Source organism: Mandrillus leucophaeus, unplaced genomic scaffold (genome assembly GCF_000951045.1).
Source record: "Mandrillus leucophaeus isolate KB7577 unplaced genomic scaffold, Mleu.le_1.0 Scaffold889, whole genome shotgun sequence".
Classification (NCBI taxonomy): domain Eukaryota; kingdom Metazoa; phylum Chordata; class Mammalia; order Primates; family Cercopithecidae; genus Mandrillus; species Mandrillus leucophaeus.
In genome coordinates this window covers 988,637-1,016,477 of record NW_012109685.1, presented here as the reverse complement: position 1 = coordinate 1,016,477, position 27,841 = coordinate 988,637, and the positions used below count along the sequence as shown (strand labels likewise).

Sequence of the window (27,841 nt, the reverse complement as noted above, 5' to 3'; positions counted from 1 at the left end):
CTAAAATAGCTTGGTAAAAATATTTGTTGGACAAAAATGAAGGCAGGAGAGAGAGAAAGAACGGGGAGCAAAAATGATGACTCTTATAGAAATAATTAAATAACAAAATAGAAACCTTTACTCAACCCAATGTAAGAAAATATTTTTCTATGTTTTGTTCTATAATTTTTGTAGCTTTGGAATTTACATTTGTGTTTATTGTTCATTTGAGTTAATTTTTGTGTTTTGTGTAGGGTGTGATTTATGAATCAAAGTTAATTTTTTGCACATGGATATTTGCCATATCAATAATTTCATTAAATGTGAACAGAATAAATACACCAAAAGGCAAAGAATGTCAGATTGGATTTTACAAAGCAAGATCCAACTATATACTATCTACAAGAGATATGGATGAGATTCAAGAAACAAATAGGTTGAAAGTTAAAGGATATAAAAAGATGTACTATATAAAGAGTAACCACAAGAAATTTGGAGTGAGTATAATAATATTAGACAGACTCTATGACAAGTGACATTATTGGAGACAGGAAAGAATATTTTATATAATGATAAAATGGCCAATATAACAGGAAGATGTAGCAGTTATTATTGTGTATGTACCTAACACAGCCTCAAAATGCATGAAGCTGAGACGGACAGAAATGAAAGATAATAGGCAATTAGAAATAAATAGAAATTAGAAAGAAGCAATTAACACAATTATATTTAAAGATTTCAATACTCCTCTCTCAATAATATAGTAGACTTGAATAATCCTACAGTATACTCATCTGAACCGACATTCATAAAACACTCCACCAAACAATAATAAAATACACATTTTTCCAAGTGCATATAAATCATTTACCAAGATAGACTATATTCTCCATTACTAAATGAATCTCAATACATTTTAAGGATTCTAGTTATATAAAGTATGTTTTTGGTCACAATGGAATTAAATTAGACATCAATATTAGAAAAAAAAATTTCTGTTACATCTTCAAATGTTTCAGAACTAAAGAATATGATTCTCAATACCCTGTAGGTCCAAGAAGGAATCAAAAAGAAAGTTTGAAAATATTTCAAGCTTAATAAAAATAAAAACAAGTTTAGTTGTACAGATGCTACTCAAAAAGAAACATACTACTCATCCATGCAACATGGGTAAACTCAAAAGCATAATGTTGAATCAATTAAGCCAGACAAAAAAGGTTACATATTGTATAATTCTATTTATATGAAATTTCTAGAAAAAAGCAAAACTGTAGAGACAAAATTATGTCAGTGGTTTTCTGGGACTGGAAGAGTGAGAAGCAGTTGACTACAAATGGGCACAAGGAAACTTTTTTAGGTAATGGAAATATTTTAATCTTAGGTTGTGGCGATGGTTGCAGACCTATATAAATTTACTAAAACTATTGCACTCTACATGTGCAGTGTGTCAGTATTATGGCAAGTAAATCATACCTTAATAAAACTGTTAGCTAAACAATCAAAAAGATATCTATGCTGGAAGTAGGAATATGAGACTCATTAGCATATTGATGATCGTTGTAGCTGTAAAAGTAGAAAAAACATCTAGGGAAAGTTCATTGAAAGGGAAAATGTAAGAAGCTGGGACAGATCCCTGTGGAGCAGCAACACTTAGAGGATCTAACAAAAACGAAAATGAGTAAATGCAGCTACAGAGGTAGAATAAAAATGAAGGAAATATAGTATCTCAGCAAGTAAGTATTTCTAGGAGGGGGCTTGTCGTAAAGATATCAAATGCTTCTGATAGGTTAAGGAAGAAAAAAACTAAAAGGTGTCTGATGGTGGTCACCCAAGACCTTGGCATGAGCAGTTTTTGAGGACCAAATAGCGTACAAGTCAATCTGGAGTGAACTGCGGAGTGGGAGTAATGAATGCAAACAGGAGTATCGGGAGCCTGGCTCAAGAAGTTTATCTGAAAAAGGAAGGATTTCCTTCCAAGTGAAGCTGGAAATGTCAGGAGTTAGAAGTGCGAGATTTTGTTTTAACAGAAGATTCAACAGCATGTTTCAGTGTGGTTAGAAAGAAGTGAGGGGGAAGAGGTTGAAGATTCAGAAGAGGGCCATAATTTTAATCATTAATTCCACGAGGGAGGAAAAAAAGATGGGATTGAAAGCACAGGTTGAAGGATTACCATTAAACAGTAAGGGACAATTCTTCCATGTAGAAGAGTAAAGAATGGTATTAAAATAAGTGAATTTGTAGATTTCATGGCATCAAGGAAAAGCTTGTATGATGGCTTCTTTTTTCTTGGTAGAAAGCAAGGTTATTTGAGAGTAAAAGCAGAAGTCATAATACCAAGGATTTGAGGGGAATGACACACTTTAAGGACCTAGAATTAGGTTAGTGATCATGAATTTATAATAATAGCAGTCTACCCAATTGCATGTTTTATCTCTAGGAACAAGAGGTGGACAGTTTGATTCACTGGAGTTGGCTCCATCAGAAAGCTAGTAGAGCAAGGGTGTTTAGAGTGGTGGTAACAGAGCACTTGGAATGACAGATCATGGATGGACAAAAGTGAAGGCATTGGGGGCTGATAGACATTGTCTTCACTTTCATTCCCCTGAAACAAGGTCCGAGACAGTGACTTGAGGGCAGGTAGTTGGTTTGAGAGGGAGCTCAAGATACAGGAGTGAGGGAATGGGGAAAATAAGTCAGGAAACAAGGGAAAGTGAATTAAAGGGTGCATGTTTTGAGCTACGTATCATTGTGGGCAACTGCAGCTGAGTCCTACTGGAAACCCTCTGAGAAAGCCTGTGGAATGTGCCTGGAAGTTATCCCTCTGTAGAACAGAAAGCTGACACATTAATCCACTAATTCCTGTCACCCTTTGCTGGAGAATTATTTCTAGAAGTGTTAACTATCCTCATTTTTCCAGGATACTTGCCAGGGCTGAGCAAACTCTGTGGCTTCAGAGAAATCCTGGAGGCAGAAAATGAAAAGTAATGGGGAGGATTGAGCTTGAGGTGAAGTATTGACAGCATCCAAATCCCCACAGGAGTTTTCTACCACCAGCTTCAGCTAAAAACTGAAGTAGGCCTGGGGGCATATGGTGGAAGATGAAATTGAACCAGTTTATGAAATTCCCTATGCAGTCAAAGCAATCGAGGAAATAACAGAATAATAGATGGAGTTCTTTGATTATATGGAAGTTATTTATATCCTCCGAGCTACTGATTTATCATCTGTAAATGGGGATGAGATTACCCACTTTGTGTGGTTACTGCTAGAATTAAAAGTCCTTATTATGTAAGGTGCTTAGCACAGAGTCTGGCATGTAGTAAGATATACAGAATAAAAGCTATTATATTATTGCTATTATCTATTGAAAGATTAGTAATGTTAATAACTACCTGCCTTATGGATAATAATGGACTAATTCAAATTTTATATATAATATTTTTGAATGTTATATTCAAGTTCACTACTTATTTTGAACCAGTAAGTTCACTACTTAACTTGAATGTAATATTTTGCATGACAAGACATTACAGTTTTGTTTGGAAGAACATTAAATTCTGGTACTTTTTGAAATTAGTTTTATCATAGAATGGCTATTGGGAAAATCACAAATGTAATCTAATTCACATGCATCTTTTTCCTTAGGTTAGGATTTCATTGAAGTTTTTATTAGATTAGAATGATTTATTTTATTTTTAAAGAAATCACCAGAGATGTACTGTTGGTTTTGTTTTTAAATCTTTTCTGCTTTTCAACTTATTCAAACACAAGAAACAATCTAAATGCATTCTACTCTCTTACGACCTCTGATGTCAAGTAAGTTTTCTTTAATTCTAGCTTAAATCTTTAATGCTGCAGTTTTGTTTTTACTTATCTTCTTCTCAGTGGAGAAAAAAGGAACAGCTGGTTACTATTGTCAATTTTCTATTGTTTGGAATTTATTAAATATGCAACACTTGTGAATACATAGATGTAGATATATATTTCCTTCTGGATATAGAACTCCTATTGCTTTTCTTTCAAGAATGATAGAATTGTATATGGGGAAGCTTTAGAGCTCTTCTAGTCCCAGTATATAGTCTGATTAATTAGTATTAGTTAAAATGTTATTAATTGCCATCTAGCATTTCTTGTGGTAAATTGCCTGATGTGTTCTTTGCTCAACTACCAATTGGACTATTATTTTTTTCTTATGACTATATTGCAATACAACACACGATATCTTTGTGTATTGATGTTAACTATTAAGCCACTACATGATCTTTTTCCCCAGTTTGTTAATTGTCTTTTAATTCAGTTTATAGTATTTTTGTCTTGCAGGTTCATAATTAATATTTTGTCAGATATGTATTTTTTTCTCTTATGAATTTCTTTTTTTGGTTTCATGCTTAGAGATGCCTTATTCACCATGAGCTCTTATCTAAGTTCACCTATATTTTCTTCTGGTCCTTTAATATTTTTATTTTTAAGTTGGTTTTCTAATCCATCCAGAATTAAATGCAGGATTGCACATTTGTTCCTAACACATTTCAAGTTGTTTATTATAACGTATTGCTTTGATCTGTTGTATTATTTCATTTCATAAATATGTTACATATATATTCATGATATATATCAGTGGTTCTCAATCAGAGGTGATTTCACCCTCTAGGAACATTTGGCAATGTCTATAGACATTTTTTATTTGCCACGACTAGGGGAGAGGCTGGCTACTGGCCTTTAGTGAGCAGAGAGCAAGGATGTTGCTAACCATCCTACAGTGTACAGGACAGCCCCCACAACAAAGAATTGTCAATAGTACTGAGATTAAGGGACCTTAAGAGATGATAGACGGATGGATGCATAGTTGATAGGTCAATAGATAAATGTATAGAAGATAGATATTCATTGAATACCATTCTTCTGCCGGTTACATACCAATAGTAATATTATCCAGCCTATATTTTTATTCTTTACCTATATTCTATTCTTTAACATAAAGAACGTTTTAAGAGACATCGACTCCTACTTTATGGAAATCCAGATACACTCTATTGTTGGATATCCCTGGTTTGAGCACATAGTAAATATTGAATGGAGCGTTTTATAAAAATGACAATAATAAATCAAATAAATTTTTAATGAACCTTATTTGATTACAGTGACTTATTTTTTGTATGTTAAGAAGTATGCTTTTTAAAATCCATTGCAGATTTTTGCTAGGAATCAATTTTAGGCAGTATGTTTCTTCTTTAGTCTTCTGCCACATCTGTTATTCTCTTACTATGCAGAATAAACTTTATCAGAATATTAACTCTGTTCTCGATATTATTTTTATTTAGCTTTTATTACCACTGTCAAACTTGCAGATTTCCTTGTAGGCACACATCTCTTTAATATGTAGAGTTGCTTATTCTTTCCATCTATGAGAATCATTACTTTTGCATAAAGACTATATCCATTTTTAGTTACATTCTGAAACTTAATGTTGATATCCGTGGAATTATATGTGTCTTCTGTGTCAAAAATTTCTATTCATTCTAATAACTTATCCTGAACACATTTAGTGTTAGTATTTAAACACTTTATTGTTTCTGATCCCCTTATTCGAAAGGTATTTTCTTCTGTGTATTTGTGAGCCTCTAAATTCTTATTTTGTTTCCTGTCATATTTGGCATCCTCTACAACAGCAATGTCCAATGGATGGAATTCACCGTGATGTTGGAAATGTTCTGATCTGAAGAGTCCAATATAGTAGGCATGGTTGAGCACTTGAATGTAGCTAGGGCCACTGAGGCACTGAATTTTACATTTAATTTAATTTACTTTTAATTTTAGTAGCCACATGTGGCTAATGGCTACTGTGTTGGACAGCACAATTCTATAGAGTAATTCCTTACCCTTCCATTTTTAGCTTAAAATCCTCTGCTTTGTTTTAACTTAAACCTGTTTTTACTGGTTGTGTTTGTATGCAGTTTTGTTTGTTTTGTATATTGTATGCATTTCTTATGTCCCGATGATTATTTTTTACTTCATTTCCTATGCTTTCCATACAGTAATAATACATATCCTTAGACAACTGGGAGTGGGCAAATGTATTTCTGTAATGTATTATCTATTAATATCAGGTGCTTGCTTTTCTTTACTTTTTTGCAAATAAAAATGATAATGTTCACTGTAGGAAAAATGAAGGAAGAAAAACAAAATATAAAGAAGAGAATAAAGCAAAGATTACTACCACTAACTTCACAGACACACAAACAGACACACACAGAGGGATACACTTGGTTGAGTACTTTCTATACATATTCTTTTATTTTTAAACACCTTACTGATTGTATAGCTAATACGTGTTTAGCGCTAGAAAAAAAATTTAAAAACAGGAGTAAAGTGAAGGAAAAAAATCATCTGTGATCACAATGCCTAGATTAACCACTTTTATTACTTTGGTTTGTTTTCTCACAGTGTTGTTTCTAAGTGCAGGTAGGTAGGTAGACAGCTGGATATATAGAGAGGCATTTTCAAAAATTGAATTATACTATATGCAGAGTGGGCCAATAAAAGTATACACTTTTCAGATGGGAAGAAAACAAAATTATGTGTCACTATGGGTATGTATCATCTGCAGTGGTATTAGTGACCGTTTTGAACATTTGTAACTTTCATAAAAATATATATTGGTTAACATTTATCCACTGGGCTTGCCTATGTATTAATTTTATCTTGCTTTTTATATCATGAGCATTTTTTCTCTAGTATAAAATAAAATTCACAAATGTGATTTTAATGGCTACGTCATAATCCATTCATTGTCTATATCATTAGCCAGTTTCCTATTATTGGACAGTTAGGATGCTTCTCTTTTTTTACTACTATAAATAGCATTACGCTCTACATATTAGTGCCTAAAATTTTTCATCTCTGAGTTTTTCATTTCTGATTATTTTATCTCTGATTATTTCATTAGTATACATTCTTAGAAGTGAAATCACTGGCCCAAATGAAATGAATGGATTTGAGATCCTTGGTATATATTGTCAATCCAAATCACCTTCCAGAAAGTTCTCTGTTGCTTATAGAAGAAAATAAATATTCTTGTTCCATTTTTGTAGTTTAATCATTTATATGGAGCACTTTTTTTTTCTTTTTTGAGATGGAGTCTTGCTCTGTTGTCCAGGCTGGAGTGCAATGGCATGATCTTGGCTCACTGCAACCTCCGTCTCAAGCAATTCTTCTGCCTCAACCTCCTTAGTAGCTGAGACTGTAGGCACGTGCCACCATGCCTAGCTAATTTTTTTGTATTTTTAGTAGAGATGGGTTTCACCATGTTGGTCAGGCTGGTCTCGAAATCCTGACCTCAATTGATCCACCAGCCTTGGCCTCCCGAAGTGCTGTGATTACAAGTGTGAGCCACTGCACCCAGCTGCAGCTTTTCTTTGAACTTTTAATCTCTTTGGTTTTACAACTCAGAATTGTTTTTTAATAAATGTGCCTTTCAAGGGTTTAGCAAAGTAATCATATTGTTATAAATACCCAAACAACATAACTCTTTATTTTTTGCTAGCAAAGGTTTTCAGATATAAGGTTTTTCATTGTATAAATTGTTTCTTTTTAGGGTGAACAAGGAGAAAAAGGAGATCCAGGTCTGGCTGGCCTTAATGGAGAAAATGTAAGCCTAACCCTTTTTTCTGATACTCTGTTTACATTTTACCACTAAGATGTGCTATTTAATGCTATTAAGATTTACCTATTTTTGGTAGAGCCAGATATGCTCCAACAAAATTAAGAATCAAAGTGTTCTTTCTCATGGCTCAGTAGAGGCCCGGTGTTTTTAGTTTCATTTCGTTGGCTTTATATACTTTCTACTTGTGCTTAGCCTTAACAGGCCTTTCTCCTTGATGTTTCTTGCTTGCAAATTTTCTAGTCTTCTTTTTCTGTCTTTTTACATCTTGCATATCTTCTGCCATGGTTTGTGCTCTTACCAGTGGTCCACTTTTCATCTCAGTCCTAGTCTGCATCTGGTCTATAGATGGTGTCTGTATTGTCAGGCTTTGATGGGAAGGAAGGGCAAAGTGAAGGGAAACTAAATCCATATTGCTCCCCTTCATGGCGCCAGTTCCGCAGCCTCAGGGATAACATCGCCTGTGATATCCTTGGACCCCAGTCATCTTCTCCCTTTCCCCTCAGGACAGTTATCCTCCCAGAATTGCACTCCAAATTTTAGGATAAAATTTGAAGGATGGCCCAAATGTGGGTTTTACTCTGAAATGTAATTTTATTTACATTTACTCACCATTTACTATAGATATGTTATATTTACTGGTAGGGGAAGTGTCCAAAATGAGAATTAGTTTTTCCCTCGGCTTCCTTTTCTCACTTACATAAATATGTTTTAGAAAGGACCTGAAGGGCCACATGACTTATAAAAGAATAAGGAAAAACTATGATACTATATCTAGCTCCCTAATGCCCTAGATGTGTGAGGAAACCTGTTTTGTATGCTATAGATCACTACAATGGAAGAGACACTGAAGACCAATCTTTCCGGCCTGTGGAGAAAGTCGTGTGTGTGTGTGTGTGTGTGTGTGTGTGTGGAGTCTTCCAAAAAAGAAAGACCCTAGTAGTAATAGTAATGTTTTTATGTATGTTAACTAAAATAATAGTTGTTTGACTGTCATTCTTATTTCTCTCCCTTTGAAGTGATTTTTCTACACCAGAGAATAAGCACTAGCCCCAAAGGCCTGTAGCTATGGGAATCTCCGCATCTTCTTTACCACCTGTAATATATGTAATATAATGTAATATAATTAATCAATTGACATATGCACCTGTAATATATCAGGACACTGAATGTCACACATGTTTAAATAGAGTAACTGCCTCACCTCTTACCCCTGTCGTTGGAGGCACATGGTGAAGTGGGATAAGTTCTGGAGTAGAAAGCCAGGGCCCAGTTTGTCTTCCAGTTCTGTCACAGAAGAGCAAATCACTTCTCAGAGTCTGTAAAGTGATGGACTTGGGATAGATTCTAAACCCCTATTGCTGTGATGTGCTGTGATTTTATGCAAAGAGTTATTAAGATTACAAACTTGAAAAGCCTGATGAGGCTTGAAGCATTCATTCAGGTTTATTAAATTCCTGCTACTTGTAAGGCACAGTGAGAAAAACAAAACAGGAAGAGATGAAGACAGAGTATAACAAGTACTGGATGTGAGGATGCTTGTCCTTTCTTCTCACAACAAAGGGGAGGTGTGGCCCATACTTTGTTTAAATGAAGATTCCTTTTACAGTGGATTCTGAAATGGATAGAATTTGGGCCTTTGCCTGTGTTTTCTGTTCTTTTTATTACACTCTCCATGAAAGCAAAGACCATGTGTTGGAATCCTAGTACTTAGCACATGATTGGGGTAAGTTCCAAATAACTATTTGCTGAATGTTAGTTTGAAAAACTGAGCAATTATTAATATTATAACAGAGTAAAATATAAGTAATTAGAGTCTAAGCTAGATGTGGAAGGGAAGATACAGAGAACGATGCTAAAGAGGTAAAATACATATGATTTGGCACTTGATTGGAGTTGAAAACTCAAAAATAACCCAACATGTTGGCCGTTCTGTGTGAGAAAGATATTAACTTGTGAGAAATGTAGGAGTGTTGAAAGAGATTAATTACAATGTTGCAAGAGATAACCAAACTACATGTATGTGGGCTCTCTGAGATAGAGGAGCAAAACAGAGTGTTACAAGTGCATAAAGGTAATATTGGAATTGATATAGAGAAAGGATTTTTTGAAATATTTGAATAAAACTGTAAAGATATTTGAAGGGTTGGAACCTGAAATACATTCACATTAATTTCAAGATTTGAAATTTTTTCTTACATTATCTGAAAGTAAGGTTATTGGGCTTTTTAATTAATCAATTGATGTATGCATATATTTGAGGACCTACTATATTCCCAAACTCTTTGGCAGCCACTGTGTGAGTTCCAAATCTGAGTAACACTAACGTACTGAGAGAGCCCAAAGGCCTAGTGAGCAGTGTGAATGTCTATCCCTTTGAGGGATCTTGGAAGAGTCCTTCACATGCCCCAATAACAGGAGGTCATTCCTTTAGCACCGTTATTGTCTGATGTAGCTCATTAAGTACAACCATAAAGCATGACAAAGCACATTAACTTTTCTCACTTGGTTACTTAGCTAATAAGTAGATGATGTTATTTTTTCCCCTTTATTTTGCCAAAGATTTTCAGGAGTCATGACTGAGGAGAAACAACAAAAAAACAGTAAGAGTTCTCCTCTTTCCCCTCTACTATCACTAGAAGTAAAGAATTTGCTGCTTGGTTATGACACTGTTGGAGATGGGGGCAGTGTTAATATTGTGTTATAGTTCATAAACTATTTTCACAAGGAATTTGAAATTCGACCCTCACCCCGCTTAATTGGCTAGTAGAATGGGGAGTGATAGTATTGCTATTTTGAGAAGCAAGAAATTAAAGGCTTCAGAAATTAAGCAACTTTCTTTTTTAAAATACTAAAATTGGCCTTTAACTCTAAATATTTGACTGAAAAGTCTGATTTTTCCCAGCAAATCATGCCACACATCATTGCTTATTTTTCAGTGCTAAAAAACTGACTCTGCAAACTAAAGTAATTCAGCATTTATGATAGTTCACTCTGACTTTCAATAAGCCCAGGTATACATTCTTAGAAAATGAAAGGTATTATAATGGGTATTTTGATTTGAATTAAAGTCAAGCCATGATGGGAATTATAACTTCAGAAATATTATCTTAGAATGTATAGTAAATAAACTCAATGAGCCAGGTGACTTCAGCTACTTTCTAAGTCAGAGTATATTGGAATGCTTTAATATTTCTACTAAATGAATTTAACAGCCTTTTTAAATAGTCTTTATTGTTGCATATTATATGTATCTTAATGTCAATGTATCTTATAATAACTTATTTTGTGCCAGCTTTCTCACAAAATGGGCCAGCTCACTTTGGAAAGTGTAAACTCTAATTTAAAGGGTAGTATGTAGCAATTCAGTCTTTCTCAGTGTGGCACTGCTGGCATTTTGGCAAGACAATTCTTTCTCAAGTCAGACTGTTGCAAGAGCAGAATGTTTAACATCCTTGAAGCTCACCAACCTAATCTAAATGCCAGTAGCAGCTCCTAGTCATTGGGACAATAAAAAATCTGCCTTTATTTTTCTAAGTGTATCTTGACTCTGTGTGTGTGTGTGCGCGCGCGCGTGTGTGTGTATGTGTGTGCATGCCTAAACTTTTGTTTGATCTCTATGGTATTACTAAACAAATGCATGCTCATATGTCCATTCCAGTTTAAATAATGCATACAAAATATATATTAAAATGTTCAAAAATTTGAATTGCTAGAATGTAACTTTGAAAATATATGACCTTGTCTTTACACACAATCTAGTGTATAATTAAATAATTTTGATTGTGACCAAATACAAGATATATTTAACAACAGTATCTTAGAATGAACTTGAGAGGGAATAATATAAAGTTGTAATTGTGACCTTTAAAGCCAGACTATCTGGGTTCAAATCCCAGCTCTGCCACTAACTAGCTGATGTACTACTTGGTAAATTACTTATCTTCTCTGTGCCTCAGTTTCTTTATTTGCACCATTGATAATTTCAATAGTACTTACTGTAGGGGAAAAGATAATTTTCCCTTCTCCTCTGAGGGATCCAGTCTGCTGAAATGAACTGACAATGGACAGATTAACAGGAGAAAAGGTATACAAATATATTAATGTGCATACAGTTGGAGCCATAAAAAATACGAGACTCAAAGAAAGGCCAGATGGTTGAAACTTAAATAGAACCCACTTTATAGGAAAGAATAAGATGGGGAAATGTAGGCAATTTTGAGAGGTAGTAAATTATTTTCAGAATTGAATGGGACCAAGAGCTAACAATAGCTTGTGGACAAGTTACAGAAAGGTGAGGGCTGAACCTGCACTGTGAACAAAAGTTGTTTTGTTTTGCAGATAAAGACTCCCAGGTAATCTCTCAGAGCTGCCCTCAGAATAATAGACTAAGAGTCTGTCTGAGCATGGTGACAACTTTTAGTTTATTCTCTTCTCCAGAGATTAGTTTTCCTGCTTATTCTGTTAGATTCCTAGGAAGGGGGTTTTAAGACAATTGCTTTCTTTGGAAGAAGATTTCTCAGTCTGCTAAAGAAACTTCCAGAGAGAGCTCCTCCCTGTGCTTGAGGACGGGTTGGAGGAGAAACAAGAGAAGGTTAGAAAATTCTTGAATCTGAAGCAGCTTCTAAGGCCTTTCATTTCCTTTTAATTTAAAAGCACTCAGCATGCCAAAGCATCACACTTTGGGGTTATCACTCTCTGTGCCCCAAAATTACCTCATGGATTTTTTGTGAAGATTAAAGGGACTCTCATACAGAAAGCATTTAGAACAGTGTCCAATATAAAGCAAGAACTATATAAACATTCACTATTATTAGAAACCGGGTTAAATAAAACACATTTAGCTCTAATAGGCACATCTTTTTATTTATTTGTTTCTGTGGGGTTATACAATCTTAGAAAAGTAGACTTAATTGTTGAGTTGTCTCTTTTTCTGAATTTATATTATGGTCTCTTAAATATCCCTTATTAGAATTACAGCATCTGATGTTTCTAAAATAATCATGTTAATCTCCTTATACCAATGCAATCTGTACTAGAGAATACAAAAATATTGAAATCACAAAACCAGAGATATCAGCTGGCAACAGCTGTTGACATTGCTAGGGAATAACAATAAGTCATTGAAAGCTTGTGAAAAGAATTAATTGATGGGTTAACAATTTTTAACAAATAATATTTTATATTATCTTCTGATTTTTAAAGATGTGGTACCCCATGAGTAGTAGTAGGTACTCCAACAAAAATTAATTTTATATTCTACCTGCTTTTATAATTCTGGTTATAATACTGCTCTTCAGCTCTTGTCTTGCCTTTAGATAACAGTTTCTGCCTCCACATTACATGTAGAATCAACTGCTATGCTTTTGAGAATCTTTATGTACATGAATTTTATTGAGAACCTTCATAACAGATACCCATCTTACTCAATATTGAATTCAGAGTCTATTCCATTCGGCTTTTTATGCCTATGGTGGGTGCTGTGTCCTTTCTCCCTAGCACTCAATAACCATTGATAGGAGCACCACTGTGACACAAGGAGAAAAATTGCATTTGAGAAAAGCATTACTGATGTGTTTCTCAGAGGCTATTACAACGCCATGGCCTTAACAACATTGTACTTTGTCACAGGAAGACGTGAGTTACATGGGCCTACTTTAATGGTCATAAAAGTAGAAGCTTGACAAATGCAGTACTTCTCAATTGCATTTTATCCTATGTGAGTTAAAGCACAGTTGTTACATATCCATCAAAGTGGTATAAAGCTGAACAAGAAAGAACTATCAGTTATCCCTTAAACTTGAATTTGAAAAGTAAAAACAACATTTATTAAGTGCCTACCATGTGCTAAATGTCTCTACAACATATGGTTCTCAGAACAACCCTTCAAGAAAACTATTACTTATTATACCTGTTTTATAGGAAAGCTTACCCAACTTACCCATGATTATACATAAAAGGCAGTTCCTCTTCTGACTCTCCTGAAATCCATATCTGTGAAGTCTTAGACACCTCTAGTAGAATTAGGCATCTGTGAAATGCTTTTGTCCTACCTGCTATATACTTCAATGATAATACTCAATATTCACATCAACTTGTAATTGGCTACATCATCCCTTCATCTCCTGCCTGCCCATAGTTGATTGAACCAGGGAGAGTTACCTGATTGAACCGCCAGTACATTGCTTCCGTAGAAATTATAACTGGGATTAACTTGTTGGAATTAATCTTTAAATTTTTAAATGTATTATTCTATACCTACAAAATGATATATATAACATATATGATGGTTATAAATCATAGTTACAATAAGAACACCAATGTACCCAGAACTCAGTGTGAAAACAAAGACATCATCCTCCACTTGGAATCTCCCTGTGTGGTTCATCGTATACTGTCGTACACTCCAGAGTTAACCATTTTTCTAAATGTTGTACCCAATATTTCCTTCCGTTCTTAAAAATTATGTTTCACACTTACACATTTATAAGGAATATATAATTTAGTCTTACATGTTTGCAGATGTTCAATAATATTTTTTGAGTAAATGGATACTCAAGGTTTTTATCAGTAATTTGTTTTTTCATGTTTGTCTTTTCTCTGCATAGTTTTACACAAGCAAGAAGAGATAACCTCTTTTTAATAAATTTCTCTGCTCAGTGAATGGCATAACTTCCTAGCCAGTTACTTAAGGCAAATGCAAGCCAGCCTGGAGACTTTCCTTCTCCTCCGCTTTTGGCCTATCTGCCAGTCTTGCTTCCAGCATGTGCCAACTCTGACCACTTCTCATCATCTCCACTGGCACAAACCTGTCCTGGCCATCCTGCTCTCTTTCCTGGAAAAGGTGTCATAGCCCCTTTTCTGCTCCCACTCTTGCTGCCCGTAATCTGTGTTTCACGTTGCTGCCAAAGTTGTTTGTGGGAATTTTTGTAAACATATTCGCATCATGTCATTTTCCTGCTTAAAACACTTAAGTGGCTTCCCATTGCATGTAGAACAAAACCCATTTTCCTCATCATGGCCTGCAACTATTTATGTACCATGAACCCTGGCAAGCCTTGACTTAATCCCCTACTCCTTACCTATGTGCTCATGACACTCCTTTTGTCTTGGTGACCTCTGTGCTTCTTGTTCCCTCTGCCCCTACACATATTCCCAGATCATTGCATGGCCGGATCCTTCTTTTTAATGTGTGCAAATTCATGAGGTACGTAAGAATTTTTTTACACATATAATACAAGTTAGGGTGTTTAGGTTGTCCATTTTCTGAGTGAAATACATTTTTTAAAGTATACTGATCCTACTGTGCTATCAAACATTGAATTTATTCCTTCTGTCTTACTGTATGCTTGTATCTTTTTACTCACTTCTTTTCATTCTCCCTCTCCCCCTCACTCACCCTTTCCAGTCTTTGTTATCTATTTCTACACTTTCTACCTCCATGTATTCAATTTTTTTTTTGCTCCCACATGTAAGAACATGGAATATTTGTCTTTTTGTGCCTGGCTTACTTCACTTAACATAATGACTTTCAGTTCCATCCATGTTGCTGTAAACGACAGGACTTTGTTTTCTTATTGCTGAATAGTACTCTGTTGTGTATATATAGCACCTTTTCTTTATCCATTCATCTGTCCATGGACACAGAATGATTCCATATCTTTGCTGGGATCCTTCTGAAACAGCAAATGTCACCACCACACAAGGGCCATTTCTGACACCCCACCTGAGGTAGCCTCTCTCCTCTTTCACTTTTATCACATTCAGCCTGTTGACCTGTTTATTGTCAGCCACTCTCCTCTTATTACATGAGTTCCTTGAGGATAGGGACCTTTACCTAGTTGAATAAAAAAATTACTGACACTTGTTTTTAAAAAGTGATAAGGAAGACATTTTATTCCAGACTATTGCAACAGGGGAATTGCAATAAGGGAGACAGATCAGGTTCAACTCTAACTACAACAAGGACAAGTCGGGATTTATGGTCAATGAGTAGAGGGAAGGAGGTCACTGGATAGAAAATTACTAAGAGGAGACATCAAGGGTAGGGTGATTCTTACCAAACTGATCTAAGAATATTCTTGCTGAAGACAGGCCAAACTTAGACATCAAGGTAGGGGATGAAGAACTCGATCCCCTCAAAAGTAAGGAATGGAGAACAGATTTAAGTGTGAGAGATTCTCTCTAAACATACTTAGCAAGATTCTTGCTATAATTGAGTTGGACAGACCAAAGACAAGATGGGAGCCACAGTCTAGGTCTAGTTGCGAAGAGGTCTCGGAGAACCCTGACTAAAGTTTCGTGATGGAGAGAATCTTCATTAATTTCTTGTTCTTTTCTGTATCTCTAAAGTAGTACTAATCAATAGAAATATAATGAGAGCTACAAATTCCAGATGAATGCAAATATATTATTTTTTTCTAGTAGTCAAATTAAGAAAAGTAAAAAGGGACAGGAGAAAATACTTTTAATAATACATTTTATTTAATTCAATATATCCAACTATTATCATTTAAGCATATAATAATTTAAAATTATTAATGAGATATTTTACATTTTTTTCTTTTACCAAATATTGTAAATCTAATAGTGTTTTATACTCTAATTGAGTACTCAATTCAGAGTAGTCACATTTCAAGAGTTCGAAAACTACATGTGGCTTGTGGCTACCAGTAGTACAGGTTTAAAGGCCAGAAGCAACTTCACACAAGGCATATAATAAATGTTTATTGAATAAGTAAATGAAAGAACCAGTGCATTAATAATAAATCTATTCACAGAAATGGCAAATTTCTTCTCTCAAGTGTTTACAATGTTCTGTTTCCAAGTTCTACTCTGGAAACATGTATAAACAGAGTATGTGTTGCTTGATTTGGGAAGAAATGGATATTGTAAATAATAAGACAATACTGTATCACATCTCGAATATCATTTAATTTTTCACTCATCCTTTTTCTATAAATATTCCAAGGTAATGATGGAAAAATATCATAACTATGAGTTTTATACATGAAGGCATTTATGCAACTGGAAGGTTTTTTGGCCAATTAGATATTGTTTTCATCCATTAAAAATGTTTTTGTTGAAGTATAATGCCACAATTTTCACACACTGTCTGCAACAGGAATTATTTTAAGTATCCAATTTTCTTTTGTTTCTTTCACTTCATCACTGGTATCTATGTTGAGTACAGGTGATGGCATTTGGCATTACTTATTCACTATGAAATGTCAGGGCAGTAATAGCTGGGTCTTTCAGCTGGGAACAGTAAGACACTTACACTTACTGTGCATTGTGTGGCTTCAGAATACTTCTTTTTTCTATTATTGTTTTTCCTTCATCCAGTGTGTTAAACTAAGGGAAAAAGAAGATTTTTTTTCTATTTACCATGTAGTGAGGATGTGTCTATCTAACTTTCTATGTGCATTGTGAATTCATGCAGCTGTAAAGCTGATCTCCTCCGGTACAATCTATTGTGGTAGTCTCAAAAGCTGTCATTGCTTAGTCAGATCAACTAAATGCCCATTAAAACATCCAACAGTCCAGAGGACTTATGAAAATATTTATCTGATATTCTATCTGTGTCATACATAGTTTCATTTGACATCTTTATAAATCCAGGTATAAAAGATGGGAATTAGAGAACTAGAACATACTTTAAAGCAGGCAAGAGATTATATTTTAGCTCCAGTTGTATGACAGCAAAAGAATACATCTTTCATTCCTTTTCCCCTCACAATTAGATTTCTTGATAGAGACATAAAAATGTTTTTGATTTTACTCTTGAATTTTTTTGGCAAGCTTAACAAAGGCCAAATCAATGCTAAATCAGAGGTATTTACAACATCCACAAATTTAATCCAAAGTGGATACTTAAAAGCTCATATAGATCTAAATGATATTCTCCCAGATGGTGAATTAATGTAATTTTAGCAGGAAGCAAAGTTGCACAAATATGCAGTATTGAGGACTCGCGCTGATTTAATGTATCTGTGCCCACCACGGCACAGATGTTGCTTATCATTTTAGTGCCAGTTGTCTCTGTTTCTCTCTATACTACAAAAGGAAGAATGGGATTTGGAAGTTCAGTAAATTATGATTTATTTTGTTACCAATGACTTGTTAGAAATTAAAGCTTTCTGTGAACTGTGTATTGGTTATATTCTTTCTACAGGGTTTGAAAGGTGACTTGGGTCCTCGTGGTCTACCTGGCCCAAAAGGAGAAAAGGTATTGTGTTTACCCAGCCAAGCCCAACCTTTCTTTAAGAAAACTCTGCCAACCTATACAGTGACTTCTCATTGATACTGTTTATCTCCTAAAAGCATTTTAAAATTAACCAAAGGCTGTTACATTAATAGCATCTGAATAAGAATAGCCTTTTTGTTCATTTGATTAGTTTGAAAAGACTAAATGAACAATTGCTAGTTGACATTAACTTGTATTTATAAGATTTCCCTTTTCTCACCCTTGCTTAACAACATTAGGTATTCAATCATCAAATTAGCAAGTGTGACCTGTATTGGAAAACTTTGCCAATAACACTGAGCTGCTGCCATAATGGTGAGGCAAGTGGCTTTTGGAAATAAGCTAATTTTGTATCTCAGTCTTAATCTAACTATTCCATTTTCTGCCACTTTTTCTCATAAAATAAGTTATTTCATAATGACATGTTGGCAACGATCTTGAAAAGGAAATTAAGAAATAGTAAAAAGCAAGGATTGTTTTGAATAAAGTAGTTGGGTGATCCCAATTTGATGAAAATTGTATGTATATGTGTTTTGTAATGTATTTTGTTCTCCATTTTTAGCACATTTAGAAATCCTTGTCACATCTTCAATATTTATCTCTGTGTTAAAGGTGATCCTGCAAACGAGTCCCCAGTGACTGATTTAAGCCACATCAGTGTTCCTTAGCAACTGTTGGCTATTTTAATTCAATTGTTCCAAAAACAATGAATACATAATGCTAAGTTTTAACTTTTGAGTTGGCTATATTGAGAAAAGAGAAAGTCCTAAAGATACTCAGTGTGAGACTGACTACAGCACCCTGATACCCCATGCTATATAGTACATGGCCTCCATAATGTGCACCTAAATAAGAACCATAGAAAGGATGTTTGGTCTTTAATGTTTGAGAGTTCTTATGAAATAAATAAAGTTCCTGGGAAAGTAAAGCATGAAGGTGACATAGAAATTGGAAAATAGTGAACTTTTAGATGAACCATTTTTTAAAGATGTGGAATAGTTTGTTGATATATCCACCTGGAAATTTGTATTCACATAGATCAGCAAAGCAATTTTAGTGTTCAAAAATACATAAATATAGGCAAATCCTCTTACAGTTGATGGCAAATGCAATGCCAATTCAGCAGAGCTTTAGAAGAGGCCATGGGACTGCTTCTTGCAGCTGGGAGGCATGAAATGGGGAGATCCACTTATTATTTCTGCTGATCCTCATACTAACTTTGTCAGACAAATTATCTATCGCCGTGACACTTCCCAGCTGCTCCATTGGCAAGTAAACATACTTGAAAATATATTATTTCTAATTTTGGATTAGTAGACAAAAGAATAGAAAATTAGATTATTTTAGCTTTCAAAACAAGTCCTGCTGTTGCAAAAAGCATGGAGTATGCAAGGTGATTTTTATATCATGAAAGCGAAAAGGGATATGATATATTTTCTTTATGCAGAGACTTTTATCAGTATGAAATTCTATTTTTCTATTCTTTAAGATTTATCTCTATATATTGCTTCTATCCACCTAGAAATGTATAAATAATGTGCAAAAAGGGACTAGTGGTAATTGTAACTTTTCTTTAATCTATTTTAGGGAGATACCGGACCCCCAGGACCACCAGCCTTACCCGTAAGTATTCTTGAAATCAAAATTCAAAATTGAAATCCATTATTCTGTTTATTATTCATATTACATCATGACTAAACCAGAATTTAAATCACAGAGTTAAGAATTGAAGGTGACTTCGAGTACATGTAGCCAAACCTCCACATTTTAAAGATTGGGCATCTGCCCACATCAGTGAAATACCTGACCCAAGATCATACAGGTAGTTACAATAAAAGTCTGGAATCAGTACCTACCCTGAGCAATTTCCTCTATCCTCCATATGGCTCATAATTGTGTCTCCTAAATATTTGATTATGCACTCTTAACATCAGGTTTAACGTAAATGGAATCAGATACAGTCCTACTTGCCTTAAAAGCTGCAAAAGGACAAAACAAACTCTAATCACCCAGTGAGTAAAAACAGCTACCTATGGAACTGATAGTTACATTCTCCCAACACCATCCAAAACCATTGTTATTTTCCTCTATGATTTGCTTCTAAAATTTGCAGATGATAAAATTGCAATATTTTAGTGACAAATTTATGAGAAAAGTTTATAGTGTGCACATAATGAGATTGTTCTCAATCAAATGGTACGTCATATATTAAGCACTTAATAAATATATGATTCTCATATTCAGATACAATTTACTATTACAGACTTTTTTCATAGGCGATTAAAGATTCTTATTTAACTAATGAAAGACTCTAAGCCTAATGGAAAAGAGGACAGTTTTTTTTTTTTTTTAAAGATCTTCTATAGCCTGAGGTCTTTTGAATTTTATGTTGCTATTACCTAGTGAGATAAATTAAGCATTTAAGTCAGTAGTATTCAAAGACCTATTCTGATTATAGAAGGTCAGATTTTAAAAAGTATTCTAGGAATCTGGACGGAGCCCTTCCCACTGGCAGAACGTAGGAATCTCAAAAACTGTGTGATTTTAATAATATTTATATTTATCTTTGTACTTAAAAATCGCATTATGAAAAATATATTAATAGTGTCTTACACAAATAATCATTACAACTCCCACATAAATGTTTTTTGATATGTAGAAAACCTAAGGAACTAAATAGGTAACTTACTTGGGGATAACTCGTTCAATTTGCAGTGGAATTTTATGGTTTAAGCTTTTATTTTAAGCATGAAAAGAAAGACTATTTGAGAGGAGGTTGTAAGTGCATTGTATTCAGTTTTTTTATACTTTGTAGAATTTTATTTTATTTTTTTAAGACGGAGTCTCACTCTGTCATCCAGGCTGGAGTACAGTGGCATGATCTCGGCTCACTGCAACCTCCGCCTCCCAGGTTCAAGCGATTCTTCTGCCTCAGCCTCCTGAGTAGCTGGGACTACAGGTGCCCGCCACCACATCCGGCTAATTTTTGTATTTTTAGTAGAGACGGGGTTTCACCATATTGGTCAGGCTGGTCTGGAACTCCTGACCTCAGGTAATCCACCCGCCTCGGCCTCCCAAAGTGCTGGGATTACAAAGTGCTGGCCTGAGCCACTGTGCCCAGCCTTACACTTTGTAGAATAAAAAAAAAAAAAAAAAAAAAAAAAAAATTATTTGGCAGTGATTTAGTTAAGCCTGCTCTTTTCCTTAGGACACATGCCTGTTTCTCTTCAACTAAGTTATATGCAGTCATTTAGTTAAACCTGCTCATTTTATGTAAGACACATGCCTGTTTTTCTTCATCTAAGTTATATACTCAACTACTCAGTTATCTGATTTCCTTGTCATTTTCAACTCAGGTTGAAAGACCGATATGCAATCTACATATATTATTTCACCTGAAATACAATTTTTGCTTCTCAATCAGAAAATTGTATTGAATTACATATATTTTGTGGATGTTTAATAGCAGCCAGCTTCTTTCTGCCAAGGAACACCTTGAAGATACCTCTCTGCACCATTCAGCTGTCAAGCACTTAGAGATTACAGGCTAATTTCATACTTGTCTAAAAATATGACAAGGAAAAAACACTATGAAATGAAATGTTTTATTTCATAAAGTAAAATATTCATATTTTTGAGGTATTACTATTTTGTATGCTTGACATTACTTTCTTTACTAATATAAATTATCAACTCTTCCCTACAAAATAGGGATAAACTAAAATGAATACCAACTTACAATACACGAAATATTTAACTGATCTTATAATACAGGTTGGTACATTATTAGTTGAAATAATTTATAATAGTCTTTGAGGAAGCCCAAATGACTAACTGCATTATATTTGGATTAAATGAGGCAGTGATATATTGGAGTCAATAAACAGAGTTCATCCATAATTGTTCTCAAAACTAGCTCCACACTAAAATCTACTGAAGAATTTTAAAAAGTACCAATATTGGGGCTCCACCCCCAGAAATTCCAATTCAATCAACCTAATGTGGGACAAGTATATTTTAAAAGCTCCCTGAATGGATCTAAATATGCAGCAGGAGTTGAGAACCGTTATTTATGGGAACTAGAATGGAAAAAGCTTTCTTCCTACTCAAAGAAATTATATTAGATTGTTGAAGAAGTCCAACTTTCATTTGAAATCCAACTTAATACATAGCAATAAAGAACTATCTCCTTCCATTAGGGAGGCATACTAGTAAAATGAAGTTAGGGTTGAACTCTGCTTCATTAAATGGAGAGAATTAGGGCTAGGAAGATACCTTTAATTACAACCTTCATCTAAATGTCCACGTACTCCTGTGGGCTTGGGTGCCTTTAATGCTTCTTAAAATTTCGTGTACGTAGGAACACTCAGGGTCTTGTTCAGATGCATATTTTTATTCCTAAGTCTGATGTGAGATCTGAGCTTCTACATTTCTAGCAAGCCCCAAGGGAGTCAGATGCTACTAGTTGTTGCACTACACTGGTCACAAGGGCTTAGCACCCTCTTCCCAGCTAGCTGCCTTTTCCCATAGATCAGTGGTTCTCTATCGCATCCTGGCTAACATGCCATCTCTACTAAAAATACAAAAGTTAGCTGGGCATGGTGGTGTGCACCTGTAGTCTCAGCTACTCGGGAGGCTGAGTCAGGGGAATTGCTTGAACCTGGGAGGCGGAGGTTGCGGTGAGCCAAGATCGCGCCACTGCACTCCAGCCTGGCGACAGAGCGAGAGAGACTCCGTCTAAGAAAAAAAAAAAAAAGAAGATGAATGGTTCTCTGTCTTGACTACACATTGGAATTACCCAAGGTGCTTTAAAAATTCTGATTCCCAGACTGCACCACATACCAATAAAGCCAGAATCTCTAGGGAGGGACTTAGGCAACAGTTGTTTGAGATTTTTCCCAAGCAGTTCTAATGTACAGCCACGCTTGAGAACTAAGGCTCTGAAAGCATGTCTAATACTCTCTTTACAACTTTCTCTTATAGATCTTAGCAAAATTTTGGAATTACTCATTACACTAGTATTTGTATCAAAAACACCCAACCTGATTACTTTCAGGAGCTTCCAGGAGAGACCAGCCTTCCTAGTCATACCTATGATTTGCTTCCTGATTACTTCGTTATAGAGGATAGATGACTGTCCATCTCCACATTTACAAGCTACTAGCAAGTCCAACAGTAATCCTTCTTGAGAAGGACAACCAGTATTGACAACTCAGGACACAGAATTCCAGAAATTCTCAAAGCACACACAGCTGAACTGCCCAGAATAACTAACGGGGAAGAGCTGAACATTTTCCATACATTCTTTATTTGCTTTACTTTTATTCATATTTTGTTTAATAAGAAATTAAGAGAAATAGTAATTGAGCACACTGTACTACTGAGTTTACTGATGCAGGGGCAATCCTGTATGATGTTTTGGGGGAATTACTATTTTTTTTTCTCTTTTGAGACAGGGTTTCACTCTGTTGCCCAGGGGGAAGTGCAGTAGCCCCATCACAGCTCACTGTAGCCTTGACTTCATGGGCTTGTGATCCACCCACTTCAGCCTCCCAAGTAGCAGGGACTACAGATGGTAGGCACCATGCCTAGCTAATTTTTTTAAAAAAACAGAGACAAAGTCTTGCTGTGTGGCCCAGGCTGGTCTTAAACTCCTGAGCTCAAGTGATCTACCTCCCTTGGCCTCCCAAAGTGCTGGAATTACAGGCAGGAACCACTGAGTCCAGCTGGGATTATGTTTATTGCTGTTATTTTTGTGTCCCTGTGTATTCTTGTGCTTTTGGTACTTAAAATTTTTTTTAATCACATAGAACCTGTTCATCAAAAAAATCTGATACATAAAACCATCTATTTCATTAAATGTTACTTTTGTTGCTTATTTATACTTTCTCTTATAACTGGTTGAGTCTATATATAATTGGGTCTCAGTGGAAGAGAGAGCATAAAGAAGTGAGGGAGACCAAGTTTAAAAAGGAGTATGAAAAGGTAAAATTGAGGAAATGGTGTGAAACACGGACTGGAGTCCTAGAAACAGTTTGATTTGTTAGGTTCAGCTGCAATAGCTTTTACCCTTTGTTTCACCTCTCCCTTCCTACCACCTGAAAGTATTCTTACTGCCAGTGACCAGTGCTTCCTCACTCTCTAATATGTAAGAAACCGATTAATAAGAAAGCCAACCAGAATCGTGCTGCAGTTTGCAAATGCCGGGTGCAATGTGCCCCTTTATTATTTGAGGAAATGGGACCCCATTCAAAACTCCATGGTTGAATCCCTTTGATAACATTTGAATCCTTCTATAGATTCATGTTCACAGGTCACATGGAAAATACTCCAATGTGACTGCCTTGAGGGGAAAAAATAAGAAGAAAAGAGAAATCTGAGGCCTGTAAAAATGTCATGGAGGTTAAAGTGATATTTATGGCATTAATTGTCACTTACACCCTTTAACCTTTAAACACTCTGTCAATCTACTTGACTTGAAAAAAATAGAATTATACTTTTTGTTATGACATTAATAAACTTACAAATCTTGTTTTATAGACTTTCCAGATTATTCTAACAACAAAAGATCAAGAAATAAATTCAAGAACAAATTTGTGAATCTATAATTTGAGTGTCTAGAAAGTATTTTGTAAAACAGTGGCCAAGAAGCTTCCCTTAGTACTTTTTTTAAACAAAATTTCATCTAGAGATATGGAAAAAAGAAAGGAAACACTTTCAGCCCAGAAGGTGGGAATGTGGTTGAATTACACACACAAAAAAAGAAAGACTAAAAATCCATGCTTGCCACCATAAACCCACCTTCATGTATGTCTTGCTAGGAATATTTTCAGCAAATACAGCTAGTTGAAAATAAAAAATTAATGAAATATCCATTTAATGAAATATCTGATTTCTTTTCAGCCACTTTTTGGAAAATACCAAATTCACTAATTAGTTTGGTACTAACAACTATTTTGTTAATAGAATAAGCCATTATAGCAGCTTATAATAATTTTAAAGTTCTAAAGAAATAAATATGAGATTCTTCTACTTGATTTAAATTAATTAACTGATTATTCCTCCCTATATCCTTTTTATACTGATAACCATTTTAAAAATAATACATCTTGTTAGATTCTAAGTAATAATAATATCAATAATGAATGGTAGACATTTATTCAATGTTATGTATTATTTAAACCAAACCTTAAACAACCCTGTGAGGTATAAAATGATTATTACTACATTGTACATAAGGGCACTGAGGACGAGAATATCTAAGTAACTTGTCCAGGGTTCACAGATGTTACATAACACAGCTAATATTCAAATGCCCATTTATCTGACTCTTAAAACCTAAGCTATTAACTTCTGCAAGCATTATTTAAATCTCGTCTAAAAAGTAATTAAAAAAAAACAGAAGTGTTCTAAACTATTACAAATATTAAAAATTTTAAATCAGGTCAGGCATGGTGGCTCATACCTCTAATCACAGCACTTTGGGAGGCCAAGGCAGGCACATCACTTGAGGTCAGGATTTTGAGACCAGCCTGGTCAACATGGTGAAACCTCGTCTCTACTAAAAACACACACACACACACAAAAAAAAAATTAGCCGGGTTTGGTGATAGATGCCTGTAATCCCAGCTACTCAGGAGGCTGAAGTGGGAGAATTGCTTAAACCCGGGAGGAGGTTGCAGTGAGTTGAGATTGCACCGCTGCACTCCAGCCTAAGAGACAGAGCAAGACTGTGTCTAAAATAAAATAGAATAGAATAGAATAGAATAGAATAGAATAGAATAGAATAGAATAGAATAGAATAGAATAGAATAAAATAATCTTGAAGCCAAAATTCAGAAAAATTCAAGTGCCTAGCAGATATAGGGCAGAAGTGTAAATGTGTGATGCAGCCCAGTGTAAGATAATACAGTGTGCTTGGAGTTAGGGACCAGGATAGCTATGTTTATCTCAAAGTATCAAATTCAAATTAAAAACTACTTAGAGATTGATTAATGCAGAATATAAGCATACTTTGGAGATATTACAGGTTCAGTTCAGTACCACTGCAGTAAAGCAAGTCACCCATTTTTTTGCTTTTCCAGTGTATATAAAAGTTATATTTATACTATACCATATCCTATAAAATGTACAATTTATATTGTGCAAAAACAATTTTACACATTTTAATTAAAAAATACTTTATTGCTAAAATATACTAATGATCATCTGAGGCTTCAGCGAGTTGTAATCTTTTTGCTGGTGGAGGGTCTTGCCTCCCTACTGGTGGCTGCTATCTGATCAGGGTGGTGGTTGCTGAAGGTTGGGGTGGCTGTGGTAATTTCCTAAAATAAGACGAAAATGAAGTTTGCCACATTAATTGACTTTTCCTTTCATGAAAGATTTCTCTGTAGCATGTGATGCTGTTTAGTAGCGTTTTACCCATAGAACTTCTTTTGAAATTGGAGTCAATCCTCTCAAATGCTGCTGTTACTTTATCAACTAAATATATATAATATTTCAAATCTTCCTTGTCATTTCAACAATGTTCACAGCATTTTCACCAGGAGTAGATTTCATCTCAGAAAAGCATTTTCTTTGTTCATCCATAAGAAGCAACTCTTCATTTATTTAAGCTTACCATGTGATTGCAGTAATTCAGCCACATCTTCAGGCTTCACTTCTAATTCTAGTTCTCTTGCTATTTCTACCACATCTGCAGTTACTTCCTCCACTTACATCTTAAACCCCTCAGAGTCGTCCGTGGAGTTTGGAATCAGCCTCTTCCAAATTCCTGTTAATGTTGAGATTTTGACCTCCTCCATGAATCACAAATGCCTTTAATGGCATGTAGAATGTCGGTTTTCAATTTATTTTGCCCAGATTCATCAGAGGAAGCACTATCTATGGCAGCTATAGCCTTACAAAATGTATTTCTTAAATAACAAGTCTTGAGAGTCAAAATTACTCCTTCACCCATGGGCTGAAGAATGGATGTTATGTTAGCAGGCATGAAAACGACATTCGTCTCCTTGTACATCTCCATCAGAGCTCTTGGGTTACCAGAGGCATTGTCAAAGAGCAGGAATATTTTGAAAGAAATATTTTTTTCTAAGCAGTGGTATCAACAGTGGGCTTCTTCAGTAAACCATGCTATAAGCAGATGTGCTGTCATCCAGGCTTTGTCATTCCATTTATAGAGCACAGGCAGGGTAAATGTAGCATAACTCTTTTTCAGAATGAGTGTTGGCTTTAACTTAAAGTCACAAACTGCATTATCCCCTAACTAGAGAGTTAGTCTTTCCTGTTAAGCTTTGAAGTCAGGCATTGACTTTTCCTCTCTACCTATGAAAGTCTCAGATGGCATCTTTAACTGCTTTGTTGACATTGAAAACCCATTGCGTGGTGTGGCTACCTTCATTGAAGATATTGGATAACTTGCTACAGCTTTTACATCAGCACTTAATGCTTCACTTTGTACTTTTGTATACTGGAGATGACTTATTTCCTTAAACATCATGAACCAACTTCTGCTAGCTTCAAACTTTTCTTCTGCAGGTTCCTTACCTCTCTCAGCCTTCACAGAATTAAGAGGCAAGGGCTTGCTCTGGATTAGGCTTTGATTTAAGGGAATGTTGTGGTTTAAGGGAATGTTGTGGCTGTTTGGGTCTTTTATCCAGATCTTTAAGTCTTTCTTCATATCAGCAATATGGCTGTTTTGCTTTCTTATCATTTGTGTATTCACTATAGTAGCACATTTAATTTCCTTCAAGAAGTTTTTCTTTGCATTCACAACTTGGCTGTTTGGCTGGAGGTACCTAGCTTTTGGTGTATCTCAGCTTTCAGTATGCTTTCCTCACTAAGTTTAATCGTTTTTAGCTTTTAATTGAAAATGAGAGATGTGCAACTCTTCCTTTCATTCGAACACTTTGAGGCCATTGTATGGTTATTAATTGACCTAATTTCAACATTGTTGT

The 27,841-nt window shown here is 35.0% G+C and overlaps 1 protein-coding gene across 1 annotated transcript in view; it reads left to right on the top strand.

Annotated features, from left to right (window-relative positions):
* COL19A1 (collagen, type XIX, alpha 1) overlaps positions 1 to 27,841 on the top strand; it is a 350,354-nt gene that overhangs the window by 149,617 nt on the left and 172,896 nt on the right. Inside the window, exons 12-14 of the mRNA XM_011969393.1 lie at positions 7,574 to 7,627; positions 17,814 to 17,867; positions 19,473 to 19,508. Coding sequence (XP_011824783.1) covers positions 7,574 to 7,627; positions 17,814 to 17,867; positions 19,473 to 19,508 — 144 coding nt within the window. The remainder of the gene's footprint in view (positions 1 to 7,573; positions 7,628 to 17,813; positions 17,868 to 19,472; positions 19,509 to 27,841) is intronic.